Below are 27,533 nucleotides of genomic sequence, written 5' to 3' on the forward strand. Positions count from 1 at the left end.
AATTATTTTGTTAAAACAAGCTGAAAGTTCTTGAATAATTTAAATTGGCGCTTAGTTCTCTCAAAAACTGCCATTTTTTGCACATTTAGCTCTGTATCTTCGAATGACTGGGCCTGCCATTGCCAAAAACTAATGATCACTTCTTCCAATCATTACTAATTAAATTTTTTTAGATCATTCAAATCGGATGCCCTTTCACTCAAAACACGATTTCTATTTCTGCACTCTTGCTCCGTATCCTGTAACGGCTGGACCTGTCTTTGCCAAAAACTAATCAGCACATCTTCCTATCAATAGAAATCGAATGCTTTTTGAACCATTCCAATCGGTTGATTCGTGCGCCCTAAAACGTGGACGAAAAATTGTATCAATACATACATACACACACATAGTCTTTTTAGATATGAACGACAGTAATTATAAGATATTAATTATAATGAAGAAGAATTACTAGATCGGCGATTTTGTCGTTTTTTTTATAATTTCTTAACATTTGACCCCCAATTTTGACTTTAGATTCGTGTACAGTGGTAAAAACTACATTAGAAAATACATGCCGCACATCTAATACATACATCTTTTTTGTGGATCTGTGTTAATGGCAAAAATTTGCTGCCTTTTCATATGGAAATACCAACAAAATTGACAATAAGATACGAAGTTATAGAGTAAAAATAATAATAGTTAAATACGATTAAAAGGACATTTTACTAATGTTTGTTTTAAAATTATTTCAAACTTTTTCTCTATATCACGATTTTTGAGCTAATTACTATTCAACTTTTTATTGGTAACTAATTAACCTTTTAACCGGGCGTGTGTGGTCTCTATAATTTTATGTTTATTTTTTATTAATACCAAATGAATGAAAATCTATAAAATGTATATTGATTCTTTATATTTTTGAAGTACAAAGAAAACAGCACAAAACAAGTACATACAAGTTTAATAGTCGATCGAAAATATACGCCTCATCTGCACGTAATCTAAGACGCCTTTATGCGTCCTGCCCGGTTAACAGGTTAATAATTATTTTGGTCAATTTTGTTCAATTTGCTGGTGAAGTTGAGCCACTTTTTCGCAATGAAACAGAGTAAAGTAAAGTATGTATGTAATTTGCTACGGCCTCCTTTGCCGAGATTTACCGCCTTTGTTTACAGATTACGATATCTACGAAAAAAATAATTTCACAAACAAATCACACAGTCCCGTAGACAATTCTCAACAAACAAGGTCGAAGTTCAATGACTCGCTCAGCATACGTTCATTTATAAATTAATATACATGGAGGATCCATTTTTTCTCGCATAATCTCCGGGGTTCATTTGATAATATAGTCGTCATTACATTGTGAAAAATATGAATCATTCAATATTGTGATAAATATTTTGAGAAATTTATTCATTCATCATTCTGCTATCTATTTAACAGCCATTCAAATTTATTAGCCAACTTCTTGTTAACAGAAAACTATCGTAAACTAAAAGAAAAATCGCCACTTGATTTTAGTCGATATTGAGTTTTAGTTTAATTTCTTAGCTTTTTCTTTTTAGGGATAGGTTTCAAGTATTACGTAAGCAGATTTATTACAATTATTTAGCCCCCCCCACCCCCCTTGTCAGCAAATGTAAGCAAAGCTCTTACCCCCATGCTTACGTAAACATTTGCAATTAATGTAAAAAAATAAAAATACTACCTATGACGTAATCATCATCCAGACTCCCCTGCCCCCCATGTCAACCCAAAATAAGCAAATCAACAACCCCTCCGCCCCCCTATAGTGCTTACGTAATACTTGAACGGCCCCTTATAAGAAAATATTTTGGTTTATATTATTATAAATTGAAAATTGTTAATATCATTTGTAATGAATGCAAAAACAACTACTGAGTGGCTTGCTATTTGCTAAATTTGGCAGTTTACTGACAGTTGTAAATATAGTAGTGAATAAAATAATCTGTTGACCATCATTCTTCATCTTAATGGTTAAAGTTAAAGCATTATTAATTAAAGCATACTTAAATTAAATATACTTAAATTAAACGCCTAATGTGTTATAAATATGGTATTTATCTATAAATTTTTATTATTACATAAACTTTTGGTTGTATAAAATTTTATTAATTTTATTTTTGTTCCAGGGAAGTAACACACCTCGGGCAGCTTACGCAGCGAGTCCGGGCGGCGCGTCCGCTCTAAAAGGAGGCGGTCGCGGTCCAACAGCCGCCGCCGCCGCCGCAATGGCGACCGCCGCAACGGGCGCTCCGTACCGCACCGGCGCCGCGCCATGGACGCGCAACCGCCGCTCCTCCTTATGGCAGCAGCTGCTGCTCCTGCAGCCACAGCCGCTCCACCGCAGCCGTACCGATACACCGCCGCTATGCCGCACCATTACGCCGCACCTTATACTGGACAAACGCCGGTAAGCCGACGTTCAGAAATACTTCTACGTTTTTCAATATCGTTTGAGCCGCCAATAGTTGTAAACTATAGAGGTGTAATTTTTAAGAAGCCTTATGTCGAATTTCCCTGTATTTGTCTAATTATTAGTGTACTTACTATGGGAGCGGAACAACCGTCCGTTTGAGTTTATTCGATTTGGCGACCGTTCTATTTAAACTAATCAATAACCAATATTTCGAAAAACCCGATTATAGCGAAATTTGTGTGTTATCTTATGACTCTCTCAAATCAAACAAGAGACTATCTCACTCCATGAAGTGAATACTGAGTTATTATTTTTTCTTCTGACTTTTTTTCTCTCTTTTCATGTAACATTAGATTATAATCTAGCTTAGATAGCTTATATTATTTTAATATATTTTGATTGTTATTTTAAGGGAATAAAAAAAATCTCACTCATCGGTGTTCGTTAGAGCAACAAACAAGAAGTGCTTTTTTATCTTTTAAACAAGGATTGCAAATTGATTTTAAATTTTTCAAGTCATATTTTTTATATTGTTGACACCATAGATAAGGAAAGTTGACACTTATAAATCTGTAATTTATTTATTTATTTTATTTTTTTTTTTTTTTTTCAATAGCAATCAGAATACATGACTATTCTATGAGCTATTTGGCTTATGTCATTCACTCACATACATACACACACACTTGCAAACACACATATAAATTTATCGGATCAATATTACAATCATATTTAGAGAATAACTTCAATAAATGATTCAATTATTGCAATTATTCTGTTCATATAAGGTTGTGGTAGTTCTAAGATTCCTCCATATTATCTTCGGGCAGCTTCTTCTTCAGTAATTATAGAGAAATATTTTTCATATATAAAAAGATATGAAAATATTGGCAAACTATTTAGTGTGTAATTTGGCGTTCTATTTAGAGACAAATCATCACTGTTTAAAACAACTGAGTCAAAATATTTTTCTTATTTTCTCTATATTAAATTGCAAACTGTCTACGCAAAAAAGATATTCACTAATTTTGAAGATATATGAGAATTATAAAACATAAATTGAATTCTAACATGCCAATGTAGTATACAATGTCCCTTTTCGTTCGACTATTGTAAATTTATCAAATTTACTGAATGTCCTTTACTGGACAGTTGTAAATAAAAGAGTTAATAATAAAAAAAAAAAAAAAATCTGAAAGATTACCCAGTAGTATGCCTTTTCAACTTTGACACATTAAATGAAATTGTGGAGTCCTATGAAATGTTATGATAGTAATAGTTATAGTTTTATAGAGTAGGTCAGAAGGAAGCTCGCAGGTTCTTGATTGTAGAAACATGAAATACCAAAAAACAACAGATTAATTCAATATCATTTCAACTCAATCATTATTATTATGTAGTAATTTTTACGCCTATCATAAATAGACAACAAATAAAACTGTAGTATTAAAAAAAAAACACTTTAAAAATATAAACTAATATACATTTATATGAACTTTTATAAAAAAATGAAAATATAATTTTTTTCCTTTATTCAATTTTGTTCAGCAATCTGTATAAATTATTACATTAAGCAGAGAATGCTGACAAGTATATGGTAAAATAAATTTGATTACAAATTAGTAGATCCCCAGTGGTATATACTAGAACTGATTAAAATATGACAATAAAAAACTAAAAACAAAAGGAAAAAATAAGATACAGCGAAATGTAAGTGTTATAGTTAATTATACTATATTAATCTTCAGGTATTTTTTTAAGCCTTGTCGGCTGGCCTTTCTTGGCAGACTTGACTTGCTAATTGATTAGGATGAACGTCTATCCTGTTTTTATATTTGTTGGCAACCATTTTAATTTGTTCTGAGAATTAAAATATAAACTAATTTACATTTATAATATGAACATTCCAAAATTTGAATTCTTCTTCAATTGTTGTTTCTGTTTCTCTTAAATGAAGTTAATACTTTAATTTATGGAAGACAGTAAAGAATAAAATTGGAGCATTCATTCATTTTAATTCATGATGATATTAAACATATTTACAATCAAGAAACGCTCTTAAATATGATTTCAAACATTGTTTCAAATTTCAAACAATTCATTTCTTGATTTTAATGAATTTTAAATATTTTCAAATGGATATTGGTCTATCTAATTATTAAATGCAATGGCATTTAATGAATGAATTATAAAGTGCAGGAATTTAAATCAGAAAGTGTAATCCATAGCCGCGGTAGTATCCATTGCTTCCGAAACCGGAGCCGCAATTCGATCGTACAAGGTGAATTGACGCGACTGACCTTGAGCGCGTAACGGTCGCCGCCAGCTAGAGGACGATCAACTGCGAAATGCACGGCAAATCAACCTACTTGCATACACGCGACTAGCGGCTAGCGGCTAGCGGCCACTGGCTAGTGTACTAGAATACACCTCGAGACCATTGTACGCTTTCAATAAATAACCTCATCGAATATCTTACAATGATGCGTTCGGTGTCATTGACTTACTTGTTAGATGGCTTCGCAGATTGACTTCGAGATTTTTTAGCTTCAGAAATAATTTGTTATGCGAAAATTTGTTGTCAGCCCATTATATTGTGAACATGCCATTGACAACTCATAAATAAATTTTGAGACGAAAAATTGAATATTATTAAACTTTTTTGTTTTCGGAATCAATATAACTTATTCGAACAGCGAACAGAACTTAAGAGTCCTATAAGCTATGTAAAATAATAATAACTAGTGGGGTGTATGGCATCGTGCCTTAAGGCAAATTGCTGGAACTTTCCATACCGTAACAAAATGTTCGAGAAATATTGAATGTTTTTAAAAAGATTATTATAAATATTGTAACATTGTCTAATATTTATAAGAATTATATAAACTGAATTGCAAAGGTAAACATATTTGTTTAAGTACATTAGAACTTCAGTCAGAAACAATTTTTTTTTCCAAAATCAATTATTTTGTTAAAACAAGCAGAAAGTTCTTTGAACCATTCAAATCGTTTAGTTCTCTCAAAAACTGCCATTTTTTGCACATTAAGCTCTGTATCTCCGAAATGGTTAGGCCTGCCTTTACTAAAACTAAAAACCACTTCTCCGAATCATTACAAATTGAATGTTCTTTAGATCATTCAAACCGGATGCTCCGTTCTCTCGAAAACTCGATTTCTATTTTCTGCACTCTTTGCTCTTTATCTCCGTAACTGCTGGACCTGCCTTTGCCAAAAACTAATCAGCACATCTCCCTACGGGAAGTTGATAATAACGAAATAAATGGTAGTGTGCCCGAAGACAGTTCATCGTGTAAGAGCCATCGCAAATGATTTCTTATCATTCGTTGTCTATCATTCCCATTACTACTATTACCCTCCCTTTGTTTTCATGTATTTTTCTTTTCGATCTTTTGCTTCCATGCTTCTTGTTCTTGCGCTTCGGCTTTCAGTTCCCTGTATTTTCTTATATTGTATTGTTCAAAATCCCCGACGAGCAAACCTTGTAAGATCTCTACGAATCTGAAAAAAATCGTTAAAAAAATTGTCAGAAGACAATTGATAAATGGGCTAAAAATAAATTCACTAATTCAACGTGCTCTATGTCATGCAACTTTTGAATAACTATTTTATTATCTAGGTAACATTAATGCATTATAATAACGCTTATTATCTCTAGATTTTATTGTATACTCATTTTACTACTCAATACAATTATTCATTTAGTTGGTCATTTAGTCATTAGTCATTTATAAGTAGTACACATTATGTAGTCAATTGGCACGTGGAATCGTTGTCTAGTGTAGTTTTTTTTGACAAATAGAAATATTCTATGTAACAAATAATAAATTAATATTTGCTTAGAATTATTTTATTAGTGGGGGACCGGTACGGTTGTGCCACTTTTGTATATCAATAATTTTGTTAATCCTTTCGACTCGAATGCCGCCGAAAATGCTGATCAAATCAAATTATATCAGAAAAGGGCGTTAATCCTTCTACATCTGAGGGACGGTTATGACAGGCATAAAAATATATTAAAAAAATAATAGCTATATAAACCAAAATGGTTTATAACGACTTTTATTGTCGTTAATAACAATAATATGAAACACAACACAACATAAACAAAGCTTATAACTAAAATATAACAATGTATAACAAAATATATTTTTTTAAACAAAGTTAACAAGAGTTCTATAGGATTTTTTTTTCTTGCATTCAATTTTTCTTTTTCTTTCTCTTTCTTATTTTGTCTTACAATTAGTTACGTTAAACTTTTTTATCTGTTTAATTGTCACCTGAAAAGGACGAGAAATACATGTCACAAATTATCTAACATAAGCGAAAAAATGCTGGTAAATAACTACTAATGTTCAGCAAAATAACATGCAAAGTGATCTATCTGTATACAATTAACAGCTATTATTAAAAGAATTCGAACATTAAAACTTACTTTTGACTGTTTCTAAGCAATGTGGTCTACAGATTATGTTAATAAGGTGTTGACTGTTAATATGTTGAATGTTGAAGTGTTGAATGTTAATAAAGTGTTGGTGAAATCAATAATGGGAACTTGTTCGAACAATCATTCTTCACCTTTCTCCCTTTAGACCCTACTCAAAATTAGTATAGTGTAGCTATTATGACGACAGTCACTATCGTACGCTGGCACAACCGTATCCAGCCTCCCTAAATATAATGAAAGTGGCATGAATTTTACTGTTATAAAAATGTCGTTTTCTAAAAGTTTTTTGGTATTAAAATAGAATTTCTTTTTGTCCCATTTGGAAGCTAAGGTGTAGAATATCAACTGTGTATTTTAAATGTTCTCATGTGCGAGTTACATCTGCTGATCGAAATTTATGTAACATGTACTCGATTATCTCTTTTATATATGATGTACTCTGTATATGCATACAGATATTCAGTTCGGAAAATGATAAATCTGTCGATAGAGAGCATTTCGTTTCAATATAATCACATCTCCGATGATACCATGTGGGCGTGTGTCGCATGTGAGTCGAGTCGAGTGCATGGCAATGAAACATGATACACGATATTCACATAGTTAATGACATACTAAACCAGGACGATCAAATTGGTTATTATAATAGTATGTTCTATAAAAGTTCTTCTATAGAATTGTTAAACTTTATATTTTGATACATTTAATCAATTTATTATATCAAATTATGCTTTTTGCATCCTTCTAAATGGCTTTCAGGGTGCACTTCCGTTGTTAAAATAAGGCAGTTTTTAACATAAACGATTTGTAATTGTCAAGGAAGATACTCAATTCTTAGCTAATTTGGCCAATAAATTATATTTGAAATCATATTCAAAATTTACGTAAGATTGTTTTTGTTAAGTGTATTGAAATCTATATTTTGGCTTCCAATTTGTCCAAAGTATATAATTTCATTTTTTAATTATTCTTTCATGTCAAAATCATCTCGAGAAGTTAGTAGATTTGTTAACATTTTGTTTAGGATAAATGATAATATTCATTGAAATACAACCATATAATTTATACATTTTATTTTATTATTATGCATATTATATTAATCGTGATGGGATTGTATTCTTTTTCTTACATTATTCATTTATTAGTGATTTTGTGATGAATTGAAAAAAATTACGGCTGTGCTATTTTCATTACGATGGTATAGGGTAGGGCGGGGCATAAAGATCTACTTTGATTTTGAGCAATTATACAGTTAAAACCAAACCCGTTATATCACAACAAATAACACATATCTAGCCAACAACTATCATACTTTGTTTAGTAAAACTCCCAGCTAATTTATCATTGTAGGAATGTTTTGTGCTATTTTTCAAAAATTTGTCACCTGGTACTTTTTACTCTATAAAATGGGGGGTAAAATAAAACGCCCACGAGGCAAACTAGTTCCAGTGTCTTATTTTTAATTTTAAAGGGATTTTACGAAATAATAGCTACATTTTTCAACCGATGTAAAATATAAATTGTTGGGCTTACAGATAGTTTTTATAGAGAACGCTAATTATTATTTTAACTATTTAATTTGCCTCTTATAAAATTATTATTTTTAACTTAATTTACATTTTTATTTACTATTTATTATTGTTTACACCTTTGCTAGAGTAAAGGTTCAGTTGGCCCTTCTTACCCCATCCACGTGTAAGCTTTTATAAATATTATTTAAAAAAAACTGTTGAATATGACTTAAAATTAACAATACACCTTATAAAACAATTACATAACTTTTACTTAAAAAAATATATTAACACTTAACGGATGGGCTTCGTAGATTTACGTGTTTACGTTTACATGAAGGAGAAGTTTACATTCTTAAAAAATACTAAAAGTTCTAATAAATATTATTATGAAAAATAAGGTTATTAATATGTTTAATTTAATAAAATTTCATTGTAGCCACAATGCTTTGAATCATGCTTATCTAATTTTCCTAAATAATTTAAGGAAACTAGGTTCAAACAGATTTGACTCGTCCGTTACATGTTAAGGTCTCGTAAACTAAACAACAGTGCTCACAACCAAAAAATCTAGCAACGAAAGAAAATACTTTTGTTATGGATTTTGAAACATTGCCGTTTATCTCCCGATGGCAACGTTGTAAGAATCAAGGTGATGGATGGTTATACATCTTTTTCCCTCTACTTTCAAATATTGTTTTGTTTCCTTGCCCTGCTCTACCCTAAATGTAGTTTTATTGCAAGATTGAGTTTTTTGCTTAATTTTATGAATGCAATTTCAAAGTATGAATATAAAACAAGATATTTCAGTTTGTACTACGAATTAAAGATCTGTAATTTTTCCACATTATGAGATTAACAATTAACCTTTGATCATCGTATGCAATTTCAGCCGGCGTTGAAATTAAAAATGGTATACACTAATAATAACTCAGAAAATATACTCGCACTTCCATAAATATGCGTTTGCATACATTTTAATATTATTATATTTTTGTTTATTTAAATTTTAAATTAAATTTATATGTCCCTTACCTACCCATTTTTATGCTTCAGTTTAAAAATACAGATATCATAATATAGAAACTATAGTGTTTGCTAAATATAGTTTAAAGGTTTTTTATAGGCTTAATTTTGATATCAACTTTCCTCAATAACACAAGAACAAAATAATCTTTCCTGATGCCTGTTGCTAGTGCCGAGTAATTTGCAATTTAATTTGTAGCGGATATATCCCGTTTGATGCCGGCAGGGAGTTTTAGTCGTAGGAAGTTATAAGTCCATGAACGACCGTATCGATTCCAATATTACTTCACTAGGTAGTAGATATACTACTGAAGTGAATTCCTTCAACCATTACCAAGATGCGAAATTGAATTGGATAAGAAAAATATAAGCCTTGAATGTATGAGATTTCGAAAGGAATAAACAATTTGATACTTATATAGAGATAAAAATGATTTATTAAAAACGGACTTAAGGGGAAGCCTGCTTTAGAGGCTTAAAAATCGTTTTTTCTTTTGCAAAAATGTCTTCTAAAATTGGCCAGGAATTTATCCCTAAAATTTCAGAAACAAATTCAAATTATTTTATAGAAGAAATAGTGAGCAAACGTCGAGCATTTTCTCGCTTTTTAGTTTTTCGATTGTTTCTAGTTAAAGGGAACGAGAGGAATAAAAGTATTCGTTCTATCGAAATGAGACAAAATTAAATATATTCAAATTTAAATTTTATTCTAGTTGAACCTAAAAAACCTTAAAAAAGTTTTGATAAACCCACTTTTTAAACAATTTAAAGTGAAATTTTTCAATGAACAAACATGATTTTACAAAAAACATGATTTTTTTAAGTTGCTAAAAATTAATGAATTTCTCACTTTTCTCTGGATACCATTGAAAAATAACTTTGTTTAGGATGGAAATTGTCACCTGTATCTTTTCCGCCAAAGAACACAAGCATGCTCGTGGCGCCTCGGCATAATGCTTGTACCCGGAATATTATGACATATATTTTAACGAAAAAATTTCAGAAGAATGTTGAAATATATAACAATAAAACCTGAAAGTTTCGTTTCAATTAAATACTTATTTCCTTTCCTAAAAATTCATCAAAAAAGCGATTTGTTGAAGCCTCTAAAACAGGCTTTTCCTTTAACAATATGATCAGCCAATAAGATTATTGAAAGATTGAATATAAATATTGCATTTTTTGCCAAATTAATGTTAAAGAAATAAGAGTACTTTTAAACGGAAAACTATTTTTAAAGATATATTCATAGAAAAATGTGATAAGTGATGAGATCGCAGAATAATATCAAAAAGTATTATGTATGTTTTGGGGAATTAGTTGGAAGTAGCACTGGCTACTTCTACTATTGTCATTTACATATCATATGACATTTAACTAAATATATTATCTTTAAATTTACTAGATGTCCACTAAGAACAGTTGTAAATTATATGGTGAAAAAAAAACTTTTAATATCCTGCTATATTTTATTTGTTGATTAGTAAAAACGTTAAAGTATAAAGTAGAGGTGCAAACGTTGCTTTCCTGGTAACTTAGAACTACTCAGACAATCATAAATTTGTCATCAATTTTATAACGTATAGATGTGAATTTTAGAATTTTATTATATTGCATAAAGTAGTAGCTATGATTCATGAATACTAACTCGTGTGTCATAATTTTGCATATGATAGATATTACAATCATCTTATCGAGTTAAAATTATGCACTGAGTTATTACTAAGTGACTCACGATAATTGCGCAAGATGTAACAGGAACATTTTGAATAAGTACTTGTACGCCTTTATGCCTATTAATAAATTATGTTGCAAAGAACATATGGAACGTAATCTATGACAGTGGTGAAAAATCTACGTCATACCATAATTTACTTGGAATTGATCTATTGAACTATCTAAACCACTAATTTTTCTCAAGTACGATTGTAATTCACAAACCTGTATAATGCACAATGGGAGCCACTCCTTCATTCTTTAATATTTATTTCTAATTATCTTTTTTCCAGTTGTAGGTTGACTACCTCTGGTCAGTTTCTCAATTTCCTCTCGGCGTTATTGTCGAGTAGCAAAATAATCTGTTAACTGTTGTCACGATTGTCTTAATGATTTTTTCTTTGTAATAGATACGCTAGCGCTGGACATGCTAGAATGAAATAAGAATTTATGAGCTTGAGCTTGATTTATTGCAAGAAAACGGCGCGGAATAAATGGCGGCACTTGTGAAAAAGTCTTTATTATAAAATAATAAATCCGTTTAGAAAAAGGAGTAGAAGTAACTCAGCTTGAAGATTATATTGCTGGATAGTCATAAACAATATATTTCTATGAATTTTTTTATGGTTTTGTACTGTAATTCTCTAGTAAGACAAAATTAAAAATTCGGATCAATATCAAAATCAAATATTTAGAAATGTTGCATGATTAATTTCACAAAATTGTTTAAATTACAATTTAGGATATAGAATAGTGGGTATATCATAAGACCGACAGACGCTCTATCAAGTTGGAAACTAAGTTGATACGGAATTTTGGTAGAATATAGACATTTTTTTTATGAAACTAAATATTTTTATGCTGTTATTGTCTATTTTGATCAATGTCTTTTTGTCATCTTTCAAGCAGTATCATATCCCAGTTTCATAGAATTTCTGGTTTTTATAATTTTAATTTTTTATAAAAATTGAATCAGGTACAATTTGAAATAATCATAATAGTTGAATTGTCTACCATTCAAAGAGTTAATCGAGCGGTTTTTAACCTTTTTTGCATCGCGCCCCCCTGCAAATATAAAAAAAAAAATGCTGCGCCCCTCCTTATTTTTTTTAACTGTTTAGTTTTATAAATACTCAACTGATATTATCAGACTACAAATTAATATGCAATATTATGTAAAGATATTCATAAAAACTAAATATTTTTTGTTTATTTTTTAATAACGTTCCATAAATGTTGGGTTATTCTCGATAATAGTATTCTGGAAACAGTTGTACGCGCCCCCCTTAGGACAGCCTGGCGCCCCACTGAGGGGGCGCGCCCCACAGGTTGGAAACCTTAATCAGTATTTTCTATCGGAACAAAAAGTAATCAAAAGCTGCAAGCTCAAGACTACTATATGGTGGATATGGCAAAATATTCCAACCAGGTTCCAATTATTTTTGTCCAGTAGCCAAAGATATGTGATGTCAATAATGTTATAAATCACAGCTTCGGTTTGTCAAATCATACCGCCTTTTTCAACTGAGTTGTTTAATTTCCTTAGTTGTTCAAAGTAGACATCAGAGTTGATCATTTCATTGGGTGGTAAAAGTAATAGTAGACAATTCCTTTGTAGTCAACTTTAACTGGACTATCAGAAAGTTTTTTATATTTGAGTGAAAAATCACCAGATCAAAATTTGGCAAACCTATTTTGACACTGCCATTTTTAAGGCTTGCGATAATATGAAGCCATTACTTTTGTGAACTTAAAATATCTTCTTACCTTTGCAGAAATAAAAAAACAAAATATGACAAAAAATTTCTATTTGATTTTCCATCTTTCATCAACGCCAAAGTAAAAGTACGCTATCGATCAAAAAATTTTTTTTTGGTAATTGGCAGTCGAATTGCCTACTAATATCCCATAACCAAAGTTATTTTACATTTGGACTACGTCAGAAAATCTAAACCATCTAAAAGTAAAAGCCGCACTTACTTAGTTGTCAACCTAAAGTATCTGCAAATATATACATTCGTGATTTTTGTAATCAATATTACATTATTTATCATCTATAAAACGCTAAACATTCTATGCTCTATTATCTCTTTTGGCAGAGAATATTTTATAAACGATAAAAATGTAAAATTGCAGCGATGCTTTTAATTATTATACAAAGAATTTTATTAGTGCTCTGCTTAAAGGCGGTTCTATAGTATGAGATTAAAATGTTTCCCATTTCTCCTACCCCTTGTTTACAATATGCTTTTTACACTTCAATTCCCTTTATTTCTTTTTTCCCTTCATGTCATTATTGCAGAGACATCTGCATTCTTATTTGTCCCATTTTTCTTGGAAAAAATAGGGATTTGAGAATGGATCGTGCAGTAAAGAATCTTTTTGTAATTGGGCTCCAATTAAGTTCTTAGGTTTCACAATCTTATTCAGTAGAGTTTTTTAGGTGTTTTATAATATTTTCCTCAATAAGGGGCACACACCTACTGTGAAATTTTCAATAAATCGAATTTTGAATTTTTCTATATTTCGATAGGCTTATACTTTTAAAAATAACATACTAAAATTTTAAATCGATATCTTAAATAGTTTGAGTTACAGCCATTTATATAGAATGTAGTACATATATAGTATATAGTATAAGGATCATTTTATATTTAAACGCGTTTTTTTTCGAAACAGCATTTTTTGAATTTGCTGGAGAGATTACTCGGAGACAAATGATCCGATCACTATCAATTTTTTTTGCATCTCCTTTATATAGTTCTTCATAGGATGACCCTCCACTTTTTTGATCTGATCAAAAATTGTTTTTTTTTAAAACATGCCGCCATTTTGTCAATTTTTGATTCTTTTTGTTTGCCCGAGGGTGATCGTAGAGACAATATGTTTCTTTAACGCAGCGGTTTCCACCCTTTTTGGCACCGCGCCCCCCAGTTCCAATAAAAAATTTTGTTGTGCTTTCTTAATTTTTTCAACAAATTAAGTTTATAAATACTTAACTGACATTATCAGACTACAATGTTATGTTATGTTATGCTATGTTAAAATATGCAACACTTTGTAAAAAATATGCCTAAAAATTATTTATTTTTTGATAATTTTTTAATATTATTTTGAAAATTTCGGGTTATTTTCTATAAAAGTGTTCTGGAAATAGGTGTAAGCGCCCTCCTTAGAACAGCCTGGCGCTTCCCTGAAAGGGCGCGCCCCACAGGTTGGAAACTGCTGGTTTAACGAGAATTTTTTTTTAAATGTTTTATCAACGGAGAAGGCTGCAATCACTCCAGCAATCGAGGACTTCTTTTTTTTGCGGCGCCGGATCTCACTTGTCATTTCAAAAATATTTAATATTTTATTTAAAAAATTTCACTGTGTATTCTCAAAACATGTATAAATGCCTCCTCAAAATTTCAAATTTGGGAATTTTTAATTCCCAAAATATGACATTTTCTTAGGTTGTCACACTAGGTGTGCCCCTTAATAACTTCAGACTATTCTTTCATTCTTTTGTTTCCAACACCACCTAAAAAAAATAAAAAAGATCCTAGACAATATTAGAATATGATATATTCAAATTCATGTTATTGGTTTGCAAAAATATATATACCAATCTGAACAAATTAAAAATTTGAACATTGAAGATTCTTGTTGATCTGTGTCATTGATACGATTTTCACTTTTGTTTATGTGGCAACGCATTGTAGTAAGAAACAACCAATCCTTGCAAGAAAATGATAAGTGACTTGGAACAAATATATGCCAACCCAAATGTTTGTTTCAAACATATCGTAGTAAAAAATCATTATTATATTTGTATATTCCGCTTTATCAAGAATTCATGAACAATAATTAATTAAATGGTAATTATTAATCATCTTGTGTGTAATTAAACGATTTTCTTTTGTTTCAGTTCGGGCAACGTGTGCCCACGGCCGCGTCGCCTAGTAACACGAATTCGAGCAGCTCATCGAACACGGGCAGCCAGAGCGGGACTCTCAGCACAAGCCTGAGTAACAATTTAGGGGCCTCACAGCCACAAGAAACGCTTTCTAAGACTAATTTGTATATAAGAGGACTGGCACAGAATACCAGCGATAAGGACCTGGTGAACCTTTGCACGCAGTGAGTAGAAATGAATAATATTATCTGAATATATTTATTTATGCAATTTGGAATAATTCCAATAATTAAAAGTATGCATTCTACGTAGGGGAAGTACGGACAAAATGACATGGTGTTTTGTTTTTTATTGATATTTATTTATTCGTTGATATTACGATAAGTCTCAAACGTTCTTTACTCATCTTCGATTTATTGACTACCAATAACATAGTCTTTTAATTAAGTATGGACTATAGTTACACATTTACTAAGGCAGTGCTTTCCAATCTTTTTTGCACCGCTCCCCCTGCTCGAATAAATAAAATTGCTGCGCCCCCTTATTTTTTTCAACTATTTAATTTTATAAATACTCAACTGATACTATCAGACCACAAATTAATATGCAATAGTATGTAAAAATATGCATGAAAACTAATTATTTTTTGTTTATTTTTATTATAATTTTTTGTTTATTTAGATTTAATAAAAAAATTTACAAATAAAAATATATAAGACCCTAAGAACATAACAAAATGAGCCTCAAAATTAAATTTTGAAGACGCGATACACGTTTGAACAGATTACTGCGACCAGACTGTGACAATGACGATCAATGTCTGACTGGATTGCGATTACAGCTTTTTCCATGTTACATAGTCGCGAAAATTATAGTTACAAAAACTAGCCAATTCTTAAATAAGGCCATATATACATTATTTTGTCCGTATTTCTCCCTAATTGATAAATTATTGAAAAAAAGGTAAATGTGTTCCTTGAGCAACAGTTGTCTCTTCTCCATTTTGGTTACTTCTTAAGTGGACATGCTTTATATATCATAATCGTGTTAATACAGGATTGTATTTTTAATAATTATCCTTGAAAATCCAATTATTTCATTCTTTAATGAAGTACTGTTTATTATAAATAATTATCAATAATTTAAAATGTGATTTAGATATAATATTATTATTTATTTTTTACATTATATTATTAAATTATAAAAAAATAAGGAACGCGTTTGATTTTTATTTTAAACAAATTTGACTTAAATTATTCCTTCTCGGTTTGTCGGGTTTTATTGCCCTGTGTTTGAAATTCAGATTATTATAAAAATTTCATCTGAAAACATAATTCATGAAGTGAAGTATTGGACAATTCTCATGTTTTGAGAAAAATAGATTTTTTTGCTTTCTGTCCTCGCATAAGTATTTTGGCGTGAAGTGCAAATGCAAACAAAAATTTTTGGATATTTTTTGTGGGTTACAAAACTTCACTTGATTGAGTAAATAATTATCAGATAGCACTTTGTTTCATAATGCTTGTGTAGATTTCTAGTTACTTACTATTCAATTACAAATAGTAACATGAAATTTACACAGGCCATATGAAGCAAAGGGTCTATTGGATAAGTCTTGAAGCCATCAATATTTTGAAATCCTTGAAAAATATTTGAAATCTGATGAGATGAGATTTTTGTTTTTTTATTATTTTAAATTAATACATAAATTACAATTTTTAATATTTTATTTTGAAAACTTACGATCAGAAATATAATCATCTCTGAATTTTTTTATTGGCTTTAGAAATTTCTATGATTTTATAACCATCTGTTTTAAGCTACAATTTATTTTTCCTTTTTAAACATTTATTAGGTTATGTCTATGGATTAATATAAGTTTGGTACAAACGTCTTAAGTTTTGTGTTTAAAATATATTAAACTCATCTGCAGATCGGTTGATTTGTTCAGTGATTAGCCCAGTGGCTTCCAACCTTTTTGCTACCCTGGTTTTTAAAAAAAAACATTATTGCTTTAATTTTATGATATTATAAATATAATAATTTTATAAAATTATTAATTTATTTATATTATTAATATTATCCAATTACCAAAACAACCAAAAAATACCTAATGATCTCATAAATATCCATTAAAAAAAAGCTCATAACTTTATTTATTCTTTCATTATTATTATTTTTTTTTAATTTAATTTTTTATTTTACTATTATTACTATAATTATTATTTTGTTAGTTTATTATTTTCAATAGTATTCTTTTGTTATATTTATTATTATTTGTCATTTATTGTTTTTATTGTACTTCATTGTTTTTCTAATATTATTTCTATTATTGATAAATTGTATTTATTCATTTTATTATTATTATTATTTGCTCTTTATTTTATATTAAATTATCAACACAAAATCGTATGAATAACATTTCCTCAATACTCTCTTTTATTTTATTATATTTTATTTCTAATTTTTATCTCATGTTACTTAGCAGTTGTAACTGATAAAAAAATATGTAAAAATATTTAAAAAAATATGTTTAATTTATTCATTTTTATATCGTTTTAACATTTTTTCATTTATTTCCGAAAATTGTATTTTATAACAGCCTTGCGCTCCCCTGAGGAACCGAATCCACAAGGATCCATGATTAGAGCCAGTGGCAATCATAATGAATTTGCAATAAATGATGAAATTTTACTTTTCTAATCATAAAAAAATATTTTAATAATTCTATTTTATAGAATATAATACCAGATTAGCGTGATTATTTCTAAAATATTGACATTTTCCATCATGAGAATCTTGAAGATGCAATTTCTTCTCTTGTATTTGTTCTCATCAGCTTTCTCTGTATCTATGGCACCGGATGCTTTTGTAATATATAATAATTACAGTTAAAGGCAAAACTATCGCGGAAGATGCATTTTCGCATTGGTCAAATGCCAACATGTCGACGCGAAATTTATTTCACAGAAATCTTGATGAATCGTTGTTAGAAAAATATTTCTTTAGTAAATATAGTTATATAATAACGTAGGTCCACTAAATGGAAAAAGTTGTCTATTGGATGTGCAGCATATATTTTCCAATGTAACACTTTCCAACTTAACACGAATCTGAAGTCAAAATTGGGGGTCAAAAGGAAAAAAATTGAAAAAATTAGAAAGACGACAAAAGCTCCGATTTAGTAGTTCTTCTGCATAATAATTAAAATCTTATAATTACTGTACTTTCCTTAAATGACCATTGAGTTTCAATTAAATGATATAATAAGTTTTTCTTTCTATAATTCAGTAGTAATTTGCAAAAATATTTCCTCCCTATTGCTCTTGGGTGCTCTGCAACCATGTTTGCAATTTGAATATCAGAAAATGTGTTGGAAAATTACAGCTGTATTCTACAAAAAAAACTCAATAGATCATTTAAGTGAATACCCAATTGTCATTCAAGGTGAAAAGGGCCAGGAATCGACAGAAATTATAGGATTGTAAGTATCATGCAAGAGAATTACTAGATCGGAGATTTTGTCGTTCTTTTGATTTTTTTTTTCAATTTTTTGCCATTTGGTGAAAACTACATTGGAAAATATATGCCCAATACAGATAGCTTTTTTTGTCTTGACTTGTCTTGAAATCTGTCTTGACTTCTGATTACTGAATAAAAATTTTCTAGAAAATGAAGTGTTATTTATCGAAGTTTGTTTGTGATTATAAAAGGATTTAATGCTTATTCCTATTTGTTTTTCATACCTCTGATGCGAATTTTTATCTTTATGAATGTAATTATTTCTTCTTGGTGAAAATAAGCTAAATAATATAAATAATTTAATATTTTTATTTTTTCAGATATGGCACGATCACATCCACAAAGGCTATCCTGGACAAAAATACTAATAAATGTAAAGGTATGATTTGGTATTTGTGGAATGCGCATGTAGAGAATGCGATCATTCACTTTATTTTTTATATTTATTTATTATTATCGATTTGATTGTATTTTATGTTATGTATACAAATATTGCTACTTGTAGGAAGTTTATTTTTTTAAATTTATTTTCGTTATGCACATTCAATCATACGTTATTCCTGTTTACTCTAGAGTACATGTAATTATTATAGGGGCTGTTGATATGGTATATAGATCGTTTACATTTTGTTCAGTTCATATGATTTTTATTATTTTTTAGTTTGGTACATCCTTGTAATTATTTCAGTTTTCAATTCTTCAACCAAATATTATTTTTAAAGTTAATAGAGATTTATATCTTAAATTTAGATTTATCGAAAAGTAATCGATCATAAGTAAACTAAAAATTTAATTGCCAAACGCTCAACTTTCCTGTATTTTTATTAGAATTGTATAAGCATATTCTCTCTAGATCAATTGCTGGCGAATCTTGTAACGAAATTATTTCTGAATAATATCATTCTAGTAATGTATGCTTCTGTACATAAATCAAAACTTTATTTAGCAAGTACATTAACAAGGATTAATCCACATAACGAGCACAATAAATAGAAATACATACTTTTAACAAAAATATTATATATTGTTTTGGCAAATCATCCAAATTTTGCAACTGATAGTTCTGTATCACTACCAATGTTTTACTTTTTGAATATACGGTTGTGGATTAAATTTTGCTCTGGAATTATATTAATCAAATTTATTAATCAGACCGTTTATGACAATTTGTTCACTAATAGCTTAATTCCTCTTTTATTCAAATCAGTGATAAAAATTAATGAGCACAATGGAGATTTTTACGGACTCTGGACTATCATATCAGTCAGTTGTTAACTGACAGTAAATGGTCATACCTAATTTTCCTTAAATTTAGTGGTTAAGTTTGGACTAAGAAATTAAAAAAAGTAGGTTTATATTTAGACTATAAGTCTAAAAAGACTGTAGAACTTATGCAACGTTTTACAGTAGTTATTGTCTGTTAGTCTGTTAGTATTATAAATAAGAAGTTGATTTAAATTCCAAACAACAAGCGTTTTTCATAACTTTTTGCACCAATTGAAACTCTATATTTTATTATGTACCATAATTTCAAAAATATAATTTGCTCTAGCCTATGTATTTGGTGCTGGAAATGTTCTTGATGTTAGTATATTAGACCGCACAAGAGTAATTAAATTTTTAAAATTATTATTATACTCTTGTAATAATAAATGTTAGACAATGAGAAGATTTGTTTTTGATAGTGTATGTGGTAAATCATATATCAAAAGTTTATCATTTACATGTAGTGCGATGAAATTAGATATCGAATAAATATGAAAACTAATATGAGACAAATGTTTATATGGTATTTATGATTTAAGGTTACGGCTTCGTGGACTTTGAGTTACCTCAATCTGCCGAAAATGCCGTAAAGGGCCTGCAAGCCAAAGGAATTCAGGCGCAGATGGCCAAAGTGGGTATCTGGCTGCTGCCTAGAGCCACTGTACGTTGCATGCAAGTACTGTACTATCATCACAAAATAAAAATAACCATATATATATATATATATATATATATATATATATATATGCATTGTTATACAAAACTTGATCTAAAAGGGCATTGCAAACACATTATCTTCAATTCAACACATGACCATTTCAATTTTTCATATCAAATGAAATATTTTATAGTGTGTAATGGTGCTCCTTTTGTTGAAGTTTATATAATTAATCCTTTCAAATATAAAATAATAAATGGTGTTATTAAAATAATTAATTCGAAGAAAATTATATATAGTCTATTATATTCCGAACCTAAAACTCATAAATCAAATGAAAGCTTGAGTTACAGTAGTTTCACCATATTGGAACTATGACAAATTACATCTTCAGGAAAACTTTATTTCCGTTTTTTTAGGTTTTTATGAATTCCCTATGATTAATAATATAAATTGGTATGCTTTCTAAGGGGAAAAGTTACTTATGGTCGAAGATTTTTTTAAAGTGTTTCTCGCAAAACAATTAAAACAAAAGCCAAAAAATATATACATATTACAAATACTTTGTCTTTTTATACAGGATTACTTGCATATATATTTATATGTATGTAGAATATTTTTATACAAAAGTTATTTTTCAATAATTTTAATAACACCATTCATATTCCTTTTCATTTTTGCTTAAAAATGACAACTTATAATATTTATTAACAAATATCATCATAATAACAAATGCGATTAGTGTATGATACATTGCAATAAGAAACCACGAATTTTTTGGTATACTTGGACAAATTCATAAAAAACTAGTATTAAAATCATATTTGCGATGGACTGGTTCATTGATTAATTACTACTAAATATTAATATTATAAATAAATAATAGTACTGGAAAAAATTGAAGGATATGTAAATATTGCTTGAAGATTTTTTTTTCAATTAAATTTAAATTGTACTAATTTACAAATAAGATCATTCATAACTATAACTAAAAACTAACAGTTCAAAATAATTTTGCATGGTATAATTAATGTCTTGATTAATAGTGGGCAAACTAATAGAACAATAGTAATTTTAAGCATAAAAAATGCAATATTTAGTTTAAATCTTTTTTATTTCGTTAATTCCAATATATAAACTATAATGCATTGCAATCTAAATATAATGTATTTTTACAAGACATTATTCTTTCACTAATTTTGGATACATGCAAAGAATATAAGAATTAAATGTTAAACTAAATTTAATTTTTTATTCATAAATATATCATAATAGCTTTGTCTCGATCAGACGACGACATATTTGTGTGTAATGAAAGTGTGTTAAAACATAAAAAAGTTCTTCATTTTTACCTTTCAATAATGTAAAAAAATATATTGATTTCTGAAACCAATTAAGTGCTTCAAAATAAGGTGACCATATGTCCCAGATACGCTGGGACAGTCCCGAATTTTTCCTCGAGGTTTTTTCCCCCGGGTTTTTCTAAAAGCAATATTTGTCCCGGATTTAGATCTTTTATCCCTGATTGATCTAGGTATTTGAAAAGTATAGGCTTGAAATGAATTGTTGCAATTACTTGATAATAAAAGTGTGCTTATGTGAAAACTAGAAAATTGCTGAATGCAACATTCCAAAGGCGGAACTAGCCTCTCAACTATCATTTTTAGTTTTCCAAAAATTAGCAGAATTTATGAAAATGAACTTTTTGACTGCTAATTTTTACTAAGTTATTAAGACTTCAAAGCATGGATAAAATAAATCGAAAAATATAAGATTTAGTATAACACTTAACCGAATAATAAAGTTCTTAGACGTCAGTAATTCTTACTTAAAAATGCGATTAATAAAACAAACTGATTTTTTTTCTATTTTTAAATAGTATTTGTTATTTTAAATTATATTCGTCATCAAGGCACTACCCCCTCTCTCACTCCACCCCGGATTAACATAACTAAAAAAATATGGTTACCTTATTTAGGAAACCTGTGCTTCGTTTTAATGCTTTGTCTACCGATTAAGACAAATTTAGCAAGTAAATTTTCAAATACTATTGGGCGCCTTAATTTATTATTATAATACGATTTTTAAACAAGGCTCATATATTAATATTTTTTTAATGTAATTGGTAGATATATAATGAACAGCTCCTAACGAGTTTCTTGATCTATCTTATACTAACTAACTATTAATATGAATCCTTACTGAAGTGCTTTTATATATATTTGCGTATGTTTCGAATATGTGCTACTATCAGCAACAAGAACAAGATCCGACCAATCTCTACATTGCGAATTTGCCTGTCAACTACAAGGAGACCGATGTCGATAGCATGCTTAATAAATATGGACAAGTGATAAGCACCCGAATTCTTAGAGACACCCAAGGACAATCCAAGGGGGTCGGATTTGCGAGGATGGAGAGCAAGGAGAAATGCGAGATGATCATCAGCGTGAGTTTATTATAAATCAAACATTAAAATATTATAAACTAGGTTGAAAGCATTTTGCCTTAATGGGGGAAGTCTGCTTTAGATTTGCAAAAATATCTTCCAAAACTAGCCAATAATATAACACTAATAGTCCAGTCATTTAAGCTTAAATTAGGTAAGAATTTCGGAATTCGAGATACCCAGCTGTAAGTCTGTAAATACTGTATTTATGGTATGTACACCCTCTAACATTTATGTAGGTTTTGAGACAACTTTTAGGGTGTCATAGAGTATTTACAGACTTACAGCTGGGTATCTGAATTCCGAGGTGAACTTACTATAATGACTGGACTATAAAATTTCAGAAACAGATTCAAATTATATTCGGAGTTACAGAAGAAATAGTGAGTAAGCGTCCAGCATGTAGTATACGAGCAGAACGAAAACTTCGACGCGCGATTTCTTGGTTTTTAATTTTTTCGATTCTTTCTAATATGTCGGAAAAGATGGGAAAAAAACTAAACATCATATTGAAACGAGACAAAATTTATTGCATTTAGTATTAAATTCTATTCGAGTTGAACCTACAAAAACTTAAAAAAAGTTATAATTAACCCACTTTTTAAACAATCTAAAGTGAAATTTTGTATCAGAAAACTTTTTTTTTTCGTGGCATATTTTTTTAACAGCAATTAGAACTTTACGTCCTATGAGCTGTTGGGCTGAAACTTCTCCTTACTTCATATTTTTTAGATGGTAACCCAATGGTTAATCCATCCATATTTAATGATTTTGTTATTAGAATTAATCTAATAGGGCTGACTTTTTATTGGTGCAGCAATGCCGGGTGAGGGCTATTTTTACTTGGAAACATATTGCTATCTATATTTCAAAGTGAAAATCATTGTCACTGCTGCCTGACAACAGGCTGCTCAAAGTGTGTATCGAACCCGGGACCTCTGATTCAGGTCCCGTCGCTCTTAACCGCTTACCTACGGGCGAGCCCTATATTAGAAAACATGGTGAAAAATTGGTGAATTTCTCATTTATTTTCTAGATTTTTTTGAATTCAACTAGAATCTGTACTATTGAAAATATATATTTGTTTTGATTTTTTTGTTGCGGATAGAATTTGTGACCTGCATCTTATCCGCCAAATAACACCTAGGTGCACGCTCGTTGCCCATCGGCAAAATTCTTGTACCCGGCATATTATGACATATATTTTAATGAAACAATTTTAGAAGAACGTTGAAATATATAACAATGAAACCTGAAAGTTTCGTTTCAATTAAATATTTATTTCCTTCCCTAAAATTCCTCAAAAAAGAGATTTTTTCAAACCTCTAAATCAGGCTACCCCTTTAAGTTGGATGATTTTGCCGATATGTGTTAATATTAGTATTTTATAATAATGTTTCTTCACACTCGGCTGTTCAACTGTTGTAGGCCTATCATGTTATTGAATAATCGTTAAGATCATGAACTCTATCATTAACATTGTAAAAAAAACTGAAAAGCCTGATTCGTTAATTTGTGATAAACGGATTCCCCGATCTTTACCAGAAGCTGATCACCACTATTCCTAATTTTCAAAATGCAGTTTAGCATTTTTGCTAAAACGTCTACATATTTCTGCAGATTCTCAAGAAACAGCTTGGCCAATCGACTCGCAAAACATCAGACATTAATGGGGAGTTCTTAATGAGCTTCATCAAATGGCTTCTAAATTTTTAAAACCGGTGCAGCAGTTGTTCAAAAAATGTAGAGAAAATGTCCAATACTTGCACATACTTTTTCCAATTTCGATGTCAAACGATTCAGAATAACTTAAAGCTCCGAGAATACATGAAATTAGTAAATTGGATTTTCTGGCGAAAACATAAACTTTTTTGTTAATAAATATTACGGTTTAAATGTATATTGTCAACACCAGTCCATTAGTTTAGCTCTTCGATGTATCCCTTTTTTGGTCATGTAGAATGTATGCATTTTCTATCGAGTAATTTTTGTGAATCATTCGTAGAGATTTTGAGTTTCGATTATTAACGACTCTAAATGAATAAGTTCCACTTAAACCTTTAATGTTTTTTATATTGCCAGGCCTTCAACGGAATTCAATTGCAAGGTGCTAAAGATCCATTGTTAGTCAAATTTGCAGACGGCGGTAACAAGAAAAAGAATATGTATAAAAGTCCTGATCCAAGAAGCCAAATGTGGAGGACAGACGTTCCTGATGTTAGCGTGAGTCTTCCATTTAGTTCCCACTTCCTATTAATATTTTTAAAGATGTTGCATTTGTATATTTTAATTTTCAGTATACATCACATCCCGAGTTTTTGTCTCAGCCAGGAATGGCAGTAGGCTACGAACCTGCTCTGGCGCAAAATGGTTCGGCAATGCTTCCATTCAACAGATACGGCCAACCCGGCCAGGGCAATCCAGTAGGAGCTTATAGTCTGCCACAATGGTTACCGCAATACGTCATGCAACCTGCGATGCAATCAATTGAGGTAAGAACTATATTCAGATTATTAAGAATAACAAAAGTCGATTTCGGCATTAAAATATACACACACTAGGAGCAGTATGTGCCAATGCCCCATTTGCAATATAAAGAGGGAGGTGTTGGAGCTCCTGGACGTGGAATCTCCATGGTAATGGGACCAGATGCCGTTGGAGGTCCGATGCAATATTCAGCTGTTTTACCACAATTAACAACTCATGTCTCGGCTCTTCAACTTGGGACTGGCGGATCGGTATGTAAACCAATTTTTAAATTACTTGATTTCAAACCTTATCAGATCAACTATTGAAGTTTACAATTATTTATTACTCAGTATTTTTATGAGGTTTCATTTAAATGTGAATTTCAGATGAAGATTGATCATGCCTAATTTTCTTGTGAATATGAAAACAAAGATATTTGAACTTAGCAACAATAAAAATTTGTGCCAAAATCTTACCAAACCTTATCATTGTTTCGCTGTTTTATAATATGAGTGTTAAATACTAAATATTTGTTTTTCAGTACATCAGCCCTCACCCATTTCAGTACTACCATCCTGGTAGCACTTCCATTATAATGCCAATTCAAGATGCAGAAGCACCAGCCGCATCGTCCCCGGAAGAATCTTATTCATATGTTAACCCAAAATAAAACCTTTTTCTTCTTTAGGTAAGTCGTATGAAATGAAACTTATTACTAAGTTTCTTGAATATACTTAAACTTCACAAATTGATCAAATTCTACTCATTTGACTGATACATGACTGTGTTCCTGGAGACAAAAAGCGTGATTTTTTAGAAACTAAGAATATGAATTATTTGTGAGGTTTAAAATGAAGAAGTGAGTAATTCTTAAGAAATAAAAAATAGTCACACAATGTTTCTGACACAAAATCAAACATGGTACCTAAAACAACACATTCATGCAACATATTTTTCATTCGACACATGATTTTTTTTTTAAAGATTTAAGATTGAATTAAATTTTTATACTTTTTAACTTACGGTCTGTCATATATATATTAGCTCCGTGTTAAGTGCGTATTATGACATTCTACTTTGGGTAAGAAGTTTGTATAAAGTCTTATAGATTAATTTATTTATTGAAGTTTATGACAAATAATAGAGACATTATCAGTATTTTTTTTATTTATATTAAACTATTTTATTTATTTGACCATTACATATACAAATTTATTAATTTATGTTTTATTAAATATTTATTTACTCACAGAAATAGTCATAAAATATTTCAAATTTATATATGCGCTATAAAACTCGAAATATATGCATCTGCATATAAATATACATATGTACAAATGTACATAATATGAAAACTAAAACAGAAAAACTCTTTTTATAACATTAACATTCAACAGGAATCTGTTCCTGATTTTAGAAAGTCATTTAAAACGATAAGCTATTTTATAAATTTTTAGTTGAAAGAATTGGGTTTAAATAAATAAATAATATCTAATAGATACAAACTGTAACATTTTCAAATCTGCTTCACACAATTGCTCAAATCACAATTAAAATTGTATTATTTGCAATTTGTTCTTACTCGAAATTTTTTCATCAAATAAAAATCAGGTCCCCACTTAGTAAAACATGAAACTTTGTGATAGTTTGATCTGAATATGTGTGCATAATTTACAAATTTTAATTTTTTGTTACTATATCGCATTATTTTCAATTATTTCGAAAAAAACTCATATTTAAAAGTATCACAAACCTTTGAAAAATGATACATAATTGTTGGGATATCATTAAAAAAACGTTTATTTGAATGATAAATGCACGATTAAAACTAATATATGAATAGACATATTTATGTTGAAATATTGAAAAATTGAAAAAATGCTTTATTATTAATAATTTTGCATTCCTTCATTATGTTCAATACAATATTTTATAGTGAGGGTCACATACACAAATGTTTTTCATTTTCTTGAATTTATAACACACAGTGCGTGGTCCCTGTATAACCTTGTGATGAACAAAAGCATGTTTATATACTATTTTCAGTTCTTAATTTTACATGTAAATAAATACACAAAAATATATATTTATATTTACATATATAAAAAGAATTTGCAAATAGGAT

General features: G+C 29.6%; 1 protein-coding gene across 4 annotated transcripts; it reads left to right on the forward strand.

Moving 5' to 3' along the window:
- The first annotated feature begins 2,283 nt into the window (after window positions 1-2,283).
- LOC113364215 (protein alan shepard-like) lies at window positions 2,284-26,364 on the forward strand. 4 transcript variants are annotated; one of them, XM_026606702.1, is made up of 9 exons: window positions 2,284-2,422; window positions 15,057-15,268; window positions 18,887-18,945; window positions 20,372-20,508; window positions 22,745-22,939; window positions 25,022-25,162; window positions 25,237-25,431; window positions 25,501-25,677; window positions 25,950-26,364. In XM_026606702.1, exons 1-9 carry the CDS (start codon window positions 2,288-2,290, stop codon window positions 26,076-26,078), a joined length of 1,380 nt encoding a protein of 459 aa, XP_026462487.1. In that variant the 5' UTR covers window positions 2,284-2,287; the 3' UTR covers window positions 26,079-26,364. The 4 variants fall into 4 exon arrangements, with proteins under 4 accessions (XP_026462487.1, XP_026462488.1, XP_026462489.1 ...); XM_026606703.1 differs by having other exon boundaries at window positions 25,507-25,677; window positions 25,950-26,088; XM_026606704.1 differs by having other exon boundaries at window positions 20,372-20,493; window positions 25,950-26,088.
- The last annotated feature ends 1,169 nt before the right edge of the window (window positions 26,365-27,533 follow it).

This window comes from Ctenocephalides felis, unplaced genomic scaffold (assembly GCF_003426905.1).
Source record: "Ctenocephalides felis isolate EL2017-DRISC unplaced genomic scaffold, ASM342690v1 CF-g0.4_SCAFFOLD_00845, whole genome shotgun sequence".
NCBI classification, from domain to species: domain Eukaryota; kingdom Metazoa; phylum Arthropoda; class Insecta; order Siphonaptera; family Pulicidae; genus Ctenocephalides; species Ctenocephalides felis.

Excerpts from the sequence above, each read along its gene's own strand:
- LOC113364215 (XM_026606702.1), top strand. The coding sequence starts at position 2,288 with ATGGACGCGCAACCGCCGCTCCTCCTTATGGCAGCAGCTGCTGCTCCT. Across the intron at positions 2,423-15,056 it reads CTTATACTGGACAAACGCCG|TTCGGGCAACGTGTGCCCAC; the intron begins GTAAGCCGACGT and ends CTTTTGTTTCAG. Across the intron at positions 25,163-25,236 it reads CAGACGTTCCTGATGTTAGC|TATACATCACATCCCGAGTT; the intron begins GTGAGTCTTCCA and ends TTTAATTTTCAG.